At 31.6% G+C, this 9427-nt stretch overlaps 1 protein-coding gene across 1 annotated transcript; it reads left to right on the top strand.

Annotated features, from left to right (window-relative positions):
- Window positions 1–3795: 3795 nt before the first annotated feature.
- LOC111715704 (uncharacterized) lies at window positions 3796–6950 on the top strand. The gene is made up of 6 exons (XM_023491103.1): window positions 3796–3889; window positions 4025–4063; window positions 4430–4587; window positions 5384–5597; window positions 5792–6028; window positions 6500–6950. The coding sequence occupies exons 1-6, from the start codon at window positions 3881–3883 to the stop codon at window positions 6569–6571; spliced, it is 729 nt and encodes a 242-aa protein (XP_023346871.1). The 5' UTR covers window positions 3796–3880; the 3' UTR covers window positions 6572–6950.
- Window positions 6951–9427: the final 2477 nt, after the last annotated feature.

Below are 9427 nucleotides of genomic sequence, written 5' to 3'. Positions count from 1 at the left end.
GACTTTTTCCAGTTTATTTAATTAAAAAAATGTTTAACTCATTTATATTTTACTGTGACATTAATTCTACTATAGTATAACTGTCATATAAAAAATGTTATTAGTATCTTTAGTATCAAACAACTTATCAAATTATGGAAGAGAACATTCTAAACTATTCACCAACTGTCATGTTTCGTGGGACACCCTGTACGTACAGGGTGTCCCACATCATATAGTATCGTTCATAGCTCTAAATTTAGATTTAAGAGACTAATCAGAAAATTTAAAAAAAATTAAAAATTCAGAAAATGTAAAAGGCTAATTTAAAAATTTTCTTGTTGAAAATACCACGTTATTCGAGTATTATGTGCGTATTTGGCGTTAAAGCTTGAAGATAATTCAATGTGATATGGGACACTTTGTATCTTTTACTTAAACTTTGAATCCGTGATTCAGGATTTGATCCTGTCAGCACTTGAGAAGTAGTTGAACCGGTGGAGGGTAGTTCAACGACTTCTATTAAATCAGGTTCCTGGGAAAGACTGCTGTTTATTTCGGTTGATTGACTTTGACATTTAATTTTGAGAAACTAACAAAAAAATAATTAGAATTTATACTTTCATGGAAAACAATTGTTAAAAACATCGAATGCATTTACATTTAAATGATTAAATGTTTAAATGTTTAAATGTTTAAATGTTTAAATGCTTAAATGTTTAAATGTTTAAATGTTTAAATGTTTAAATGCTTAAATGTTTAAATGTTTAAATGTTTAAATGGCTTAAATGTTTAAATGTTTAAATGTTTAAATGGCTTAAATGTTTAAATGTTTAAATGTTTAAATGTTTAAATGTTTAAATGGCTTAAATGTTTAAATGTTTAAATGTTTAAATGCTTAAATGTTTAAATGGCTTAAATGTTTAAATGTTTAAATGTTTAAATGGCCTCTTTGATGATTTACCAAGAAAAGAAAAAGTTTATTGTTTATAAGGAATCATGAATATAAGGAGAGGAAACCGATTGTATAAATTCCGTACGTCTCATCTTTTGTGGAAAACCCTGTATTTTTGTAGATTTATCTGTTATATTTTCCAGGTTATGATGGATATTTCTTATTATAGTAAAGATATCTTTGAATACTAGTTGCTAAACTCTGATTGTATTTAATAATTTAATTTATTTTTAGAACTGAAGTACACAATAAGTAATTTTGAACTGTAGTTTATCAGACTAATATTTTCTAACTGATTACTTGTGCCAAACTCGAGCTTTAAGGGACTGTACACGAAATATTCAGTGGACCTCCTTACCGGTCTGATTCACAACGGTACATTTTAAACCTTTAACTGAACAATGATGAGGAAGATATCGTTGCTTCTCATTGAAAATGTTGAGTTCTGATGATATCCACATTTTTAGAAAATCTGAAATTAAAAATTAATAAATTTTTAGCTAGAAAACTATAACGTTTTATCCACAAATGATCTTACAAAAGTTGTAAATCGATTATGTCACTTCAAAACTGGAGGCTCGCATGATATCGCGTTTTCAGTCTGATTTATATCCAGAAATATTGTTAATGGTTGATATGTTAAACAACTCTTAAACAAGTTTAAGATTCACTCTTAATGTTTTAATTTGAATAATAAAATCTAAAAGTTTAGCCAAATTATTATTTCACTCATATTCTGTTCTAAGTTATGAGCAGTCCCATAGTATATAATTGTTATTATTTATGTAATTTCTGAAATATTTTCCATGTAATTTTCTGAAAAAAATATATAAAGCTTCTTTTCACTTTTAGTAATGTAAACAATACATATAATGCAGGGGCGTATGCAGGAATTCGTACAGGTAAGCTTAAATTTTTTCCATTAGGGGTCAACACTCAACACCCATTTGACCCTAAAAATCCCTTACAAACCGTAGATTTTTCTGATCCGAGGACGGGCTGAGCCCCAAAAGCCCCCCTACCCCTATACTTAGCTCTGAATGGACTGAAAGAGAAAAATACTAATTTTACTTATAAAGAATTGTCAACACTTGACGAATCACAAGTACGCAAATTTTAGACAAAATTTCACAAAAAAATCGTCTATATAATTATTTTAAATCTGTCTCTTAATTAATTTTCTGAATAAGCTGAACAAACTCTAATTTTCTAATCAGTGGCGGATATAAGGGGGGTTATTGGGGTTATTTACCCCCCCTAGAATCCTGGGGGTAAATACCCCCGAACATATATTCAGGCCCTGAATAGCAGGGGTTACTACACTTGCTGCCTCTTCAAGTTACAGTTGCCTTGACCCCTTCACTTCAAAAAGAAAATACATTCCCTATTGCTTAGTCTGCACTCAAGTAAATTCCGGCGCGCTTCGCGCGCCAAATTAAAAATTAATGACTAAAGACTAAAAAAATAGATTTTTGACTTTTAGGAACAAAATTAACGGATTAGAACAGGAATTTAGGAACAATTAAAAGATTGTTCAGGAATTAGGAACAAAAATAAATGATTGGGACAGGGATTTAGGAACAATTAAAAGATTGTTCAGGAATTAGGAACAAGAATAATGGATTTGGAAAGGGATTTAGGAACAATAAAAGATTGTTCAGGAATTAGGAACAAAAATATTGGATTAGGACAGGGATTTAAGGTGGGTCGGACACAGTATCAGGAACAGGAACAATAATAGGAACATTCGCAATTTAAGAACAAAAAGAAATTACTAGTTACTTACGAATTTCTAATTCTAAATTTATCGTTAACAATAACATTNTTCGAAGATCTGCTCAATTCTTCGCCGATCCGTTCCTTGGCGGACCCGTCGGACCTGGACCCATGGACGCTCCGTTTGTCCCCTACAGAATCCTTATATCCGCCCCTGTTTCTAATTGTGTAAATTCCTTTGATATTTCAAACAAATTTGACTGTTTGATCTTGCAGAATTTGAAATATCAAAGGTTGTAAAAATATAGAAGTATTAGACAATTTGAGTTTGAGGCAATATTTAGTTCCTTTGTACAACTAATATTTAGTTCCTTTGTACAACTAATTTAACTTTAAATATTCAATAATTCTTCAAGACTGTTTAGAGTTCTAAGAAAAGTAATTAGAACCAGGAAAATGAGGAAAAAATATTCTCATTTTGATTTTATAAATGACTGATTTTCTCTTAACTTACATAACTTCAAGTAAGACCACACCCACAATCAACGCATTGACTCATAAAAACGGGTAAAAAAAAATTATAAGTTGAAAAGGTAGAAAAAAATGCATGCACGTTTTGGACGAGACAGAACAGGGCTGCGTGCGCCAATATTTCACGCACTGTTGAAATTTAGTGCGCGCAAGCTTAAAAATATTCGGCGCTTGAATATTTTATCTTCACAACAATTTATAAAAATTTATTTTAAAAAATAATATGAAACGACATTTGAAACATTGCACTGATTGGTCCGTTTATATAATACAGTATGTAAATTGAACTATGTAAAAAATCAATTTGAGTTATTCGAGTTACTTATCTATTACATCGAAAACTGAGACACTTCACAAATCTAGCAGTGTGAGTAAAATCAGTAAAATCAGTAAAATCAGTGAAATCAGTATAATCTGTAAAATCGATGAAATTATCCATGGCATTGGCAATTGTCAAATTTTACTTTAGATCACCACATTTATCTTAGCAGCTTAACAAAAGTAACAAAAATGAAGTTCCTTAGTTGTCATTTAAGTAAACTTTATTGAAGGCCGACTTTCCCTCTGCCTGAATACTGCTTTCTCAACTGCCTGCGGTGGGATAATAATTGCCTAGATTTGAGGAGGCAGTTTGTCAGGTTTCCAGCGCAGCGTTGAGATCTCCAGTTTCCTGTCGGGAGTTGAACTCACCAATCCACCATGTTCATGGTAATAACCGGGGCCAGGGGGAGGTGGGGGAGGGGACAAAGAAACCTTTAATGACAATTAGAACAAAGCATTGATGTTTAAAAAACAAAGAATAAGGTTTAGAATATTCTTGTAAACTATTTTTATTATTTCTAGTTTCTTGTTGTGTCTTGCCTTCTGCCCTGCAGCCTCATGGTAAGAAAATCATTTTTCTCTTTTTTTTAAATTAAATTTTCAGAACGCTTCGCGTCTTTTTTTGTACTTTTGCCTGCAAATCGTCTTCTTCATACATTATAAAACAAAAACAATACAAAATCTGGCAAATCTTTCGTTTTCTTCGGTAGATTTTTTAAAGGATTTAAGTCTTTGCCACAAACTCAAATTTTCTAATCCCTATATCTCTGCAACCTGATGGAGTAAACCATCGAGATTTCAAACTTTATATACCGCATTGTTAGCAAATTATCCTTGAGGCTATGTGAGGACCTAAAAAAATTAGTCAAATCTATTTATAGAATTGCATAAAATACTGATGATGATGCAGTAACCATGTTTTTATAGGCTTTACCATCACCTACTGCGTTAAGAATGGTGCGTGAGGCCCAGGTGCCTCTGGTATTTGGTGCCCCTCCTCTAGGGTTTGGTGCCCCTGTACGATACAATGCCCCCAACTGTACCGTAGTTAACGATACTATCACCAGACAAGAATGCATACCAAGGTATTTTTTGAACAAATTTGAAAAAATACCAGAAGGAGAAAATTTATTATTATTCCAAGAAGAGTAAAAGAAAGGAGAGCTAGGGAAAAGGATTTGTTTACATATTAAGACATATTGACGTAATAGGACAGCTTAGGATCTAGTTTATTGTAAACAAGAGTGTACATAAGGTGTAGATAGCCTAGGCAGGATGAATTACTGTTTATCAAATGTTGTTTGTTTACAAAAAATAACTAGTTTTTAGCTGTTACAAATGTCATCAATTCATTTTTATATTTATTGTGACACCTTGTATCTCATATCTATATTCATATTTATTGTGACACCTTGTATCTCATATCTATATCCATATTTACTCTGACACCCTGTATCTCATATCTACATCCATATTTATTGTGACACCTTGTATCTCATATCTATATCCATATTTATTGTGACACCTTGTATCTCATATCTATATCCATTTTTATTGTGACACCCTGTATCTCATATCTATATCCATATTTTTTGTGACACCCTGTATCTCATATCTATATCCATATTTATTGTGACACCCTGTATCTCATATCTATATCCATATTTATTGTGACACCCTGTATCTCAGATCTATATCCATATTTATTGTGACACCCTGTATCTCAGATTAATATCCATATTTGTTATGACACCCTGTATCTCATATCTATATCCATATTTATTGTGACACCCTGTATCTCATATATATATCCATATTTATTGTGACACCCTGTATCTCATATCTATATCCATATTTATTGTGACACCCTGTATCTGGTAGAGCGGAGAATGTATGTGAGGATGTGGATATGCCGACCCAGAATATTGAATACGAGGACAAATGTACAAATATCACAACTACGCTCTGTACTCCAGTAATCCGAACTCTGGTTCTACCGGAGCAGGACGGATCCGGAGATGAATCAGAGGAAAGCTCCGGAGTAGTGGTTGAGGGAGAAGGATCTGGAGTTGATGAATCTGAGATTGTAATTGAGGTGAATACATTTTTCCTTTCTGATTTAGAAGATCAGCCTCAAGTTTTTGAATTTAAAGGGACTGTTAAATAAATTCCACTTGACTGACTAATGATCTAACGACCTTGACAAGTAATTGAAAAGTCGCTTTAAATAACTTTAATAAATAAATAACTTTAATAAACGGAAAAGTTGATTAATTGATTGATGATTAGGTTTCCCAAGAAGAGGAGGCGGCCTTGAAAGTTCGAAGATCTGCTCAATTCTTCGCCGATCCGTTCCTTGGCGGACCCGTCGGACCTGGACCCATGGACGCTCCGTTTGTCCCCCTAGGAGTCCCTGGACCCTATCTTGGTCCTGTGGTGGATGAGAAGTGTGAGGACCAGGTGGAGGAGCACTGCTTCAAGAACCCTGTTGTCAAGGAGTCTGTTGTCAGAGTCAAGGACTGCAAGGTAATATTTATAGCTTTTAATTAATCAGCAATTTTCCCGCCAAATTCCGATTTTTCTAAATTTTGGGAAATTTTACCTTAAAACATAAAATATTCACATTTAATATGTTTTTGCATTATTTTAAAAACAACTTTTTCGATAATTTTGATAATTTTAAGTTTTTAAATTAGTTTTTAAAAATTAACTCGTTTTGTTGTTAAAATCACAATTGATCGTGTCAGCTAAATTATAAAAGACCATTTATTTTAAAAAGTTTATACTCTTTGAACAATGCCGAAGACATCGTCGATTTATTTCCTAAATTATTTTATAGTCGGGGTCTGTTTTGATGAATATCAATCATTGATACCTAGTTTATAATTAATGGGTACCGATGTTAATTGTTGATGGTGCTCATAAGATGGCGTATCACTTGAAATTATGTTAATAATGTCTTAAAATTTTAAATAATTTATTTAAATTTTTGTTTAGATCATAACCAGCCTTGATTGTCAGGATATAGAAGAAGTTCTTCCAAGACTTGAATGCGAACCTGCAGAATAAACAAGCAAATCCATTATTACGTGAAAAAGTCAAATCAAATGAAAATGACCAAAAACTTTCCCTTTTGAAATAAAAACGAAACGCAATTTTTTTGTTCACGAAGAGAAACTGATAAACCCACAAAGGATGAGTCTTTTAAGACGACTTATAAACACGTTCCTTTTTGGTCGTCGTTTTTTCAAAACTTCCAGAAATCTCACCTGCAAGGAAATTTCTCTTATCCTCTGCAATCCCATCAATAACTGTAAAAGAACCAAGATATCCATTATCAACCTTTTTGTAAAATTCCAAAGAATAAGGCATCTAAATGTTTTAGTAAACAAACAAGGTCATCACATGATACGAAATTTAAAACAATTTTAATAAATAGTTAAAAATATTTTTGTATTTTTATTATTGTTTTTTTTTGTTGTTGTTTTTGTTGTGTATGATGATATAATGTGTATACTTCAGTCATTGTTTAACCCACCAAAACTTTGTCACTTTTAAAACAAGGTAATCCAAATGAATTTTTGTAAAATTCGTATAAAGTATGAGTGTTTCAAAAAGTTATAAGTCTAAATTTTTAAAAAAAATTGACTGGCTTTAGAAATTGAACAGTAAACCTTTAATAACCCTAGATATATTTACTTTAATGCTAATTAAAGGGCTGTGGCCTGGACGCCCCCCCCCCCTCCCTCAGACTATTTAGTTTACATAGATATACAGTGAAAAAATTAAGCCACCAAAAGAAGTAAAAATACTCTATCTGATTTTGAGTTGTAAATATTTTTTACGTATTCCTTCAAAGACGACATTTACCTCCACCGAATCTTGGAAATAATACCAACTAATTAGAGGACATGTCGTCTTTCTTTTTTCATTTGACACATAGGACGTTGTGCGCAGTTGGTCGATTTTTCTGTTGCCATCTATTGTACTTGACAACCTATTTGATAGAATTCTATAAAGTAAAATTACAATAAATATGAACTTGTATTTTCTGAATATACGACAGGGTTACCCGCAAAGGATGAGACTTCAGACACGATTGTATGAAATTAATGCTGTCTCTTTCCTTAGATTCAAGTTACTAATGCGAGGAGAGTTATTTCAGAGGTGTACGCATTTTTTGTACTGTCTTTGGGCGGAAAAGTAAACACAAAACGGATGTCACAGCCTGACATGGAATCCATTTTTACAAAAATAATCTATGAAATATTCTGGTCATATGAAACTATTATGTGAATTTTCAAAATTATCAAAATTTAATGCTTTTAACCTCCTCGGATACTAAGCTAACACTGATGCATCTATTCTTGTTTATAATTCCGCCCAGAGAGAACTGGTTTCAATATGTACGCAGAGTATTCACCAACGCAATTAACTTTCCTTGCCTTGTACCCTTGCTTATATTCACGATTCTCTGCAAATAAAAACTTTTTTTTTTCTTTGCAAAATCATCAAATGAGACATTTCAAGGTCACAATCAATGCAGAAGGCTTGATTTAAACTTTGAATCGTTAAAATTCAAGAGTTTCAAGTCGTCTTTACAGACTCATTCTTTGTAACTAGAAACATTGGAATATTTGTCATTTTTCTTTATTCTTCTTTTCATCAGAAAATATTGACTATATTATAAACATTTTGTTTAATTTTTTTAGTTTAACATAAGCGACTTTTTTGTTAAAGCTTTTTTTAAATATAAGAGATCTTTTGGTTGAATTGAAACGATTTTTTTAATAAGCGATTTTGTTAAAAATAAGAGTTTTTGTGTCACTTATTTGGCAGTTACCAACTTCTTCTTAAATATAAGCGTTTTCTTAATTGAAACAAAGCGATTTTTTTAAATAAGCGATATATGTTTAGCGATTTTTTGTCACCTGATCGGGTGCCATCCAACTTTTTCACCCGATTAGGCGACTTTTTATCGCTTAATTACGACTTTTTAATTTAGAGTGTATTTACCAAATCCACGTCGAGAATTTGTAATAAAAAGTTTGAAAGACGACATTTATCATTACACTGCTTACTTGTAATTATAATACTTCTTCTGTTTTGAGTCTGTATTAAAGTTAAATGATTATCACGTGTTTTTGTAATTCATAGCATACTACTAAACATGATTGAAAATGGATAACAACCTTGAATTTTATACTTTCTGATTGTCTGACTAACATAAGAATTAAGAGAAAACATCAGTTTTGATTTTGGATGTCACTAAGCATAAAAGAAATACCGATACGTCTAATAAGTTTCAATTTTTATCTCAAAAATTTTCGGAGAAATCAGATATTTAAATAACAATTTTTTATTTTAAAGGGAGTGTTCGCGAAAAATGAAAGGGGGTAGAGGTTGATATCAATTTTACTTCTATATGTTGCGGAGAAAATGTTTTAAAACGTCTAACACCTCAGAGCGTAGCGTCCATACAAATTCACGTAGTTGCATTTTTCCACTCAGATCGTAAATAATTCAGTTTTATTTAAAACTACTCATTCAGATATAATACCCAACAAGTTTCAAATTCAATTCGATGTATTCGTATATAGTTGATATTTCATAATGTTTATTTTTATTTTTTTTATGATCCGAGATTTACTTTTGAAAATTTTTGATAATGAAGACGACATTTTCATATTAATTTAAAAAAGATCTTATGAAATATCAACTTTATACGAATATGCATCGAATTGCATCGACAATTGTAGGTTGTAATGTATGAATGAGTGGTTTTAAATTATATTGAATTATTTACGATCTGATCTGAAAACTTTAGAATGGTGGATATCGAGATCAATGCTTGATCTCCTCTTTTTCCTGATTTCCAGATTAAATAATGCTTGTTCTCCTCTTAATATTAATCTCCAGATTAAT

The sequence above is a fragment of the Eurytemora carolleeae genome, unplaced genomic scaffold (genome assembly GCF_000591075.1).
Source record: "Eurytemora carolleeae unplaced genomic scaffold, Eaff_2.0 scaffold19, whole genome shotgun sequence".
Classification (NCBI taxonomy): Eukaryota; Metazoa; Arthropoda; class Copepoda; order Calanoida; family Temoridae; genus Eurytemora; species Eurytemora carolleeae.
This window is presented reverse-complemented; position numbering and strand designations above follow the sequence as displayed.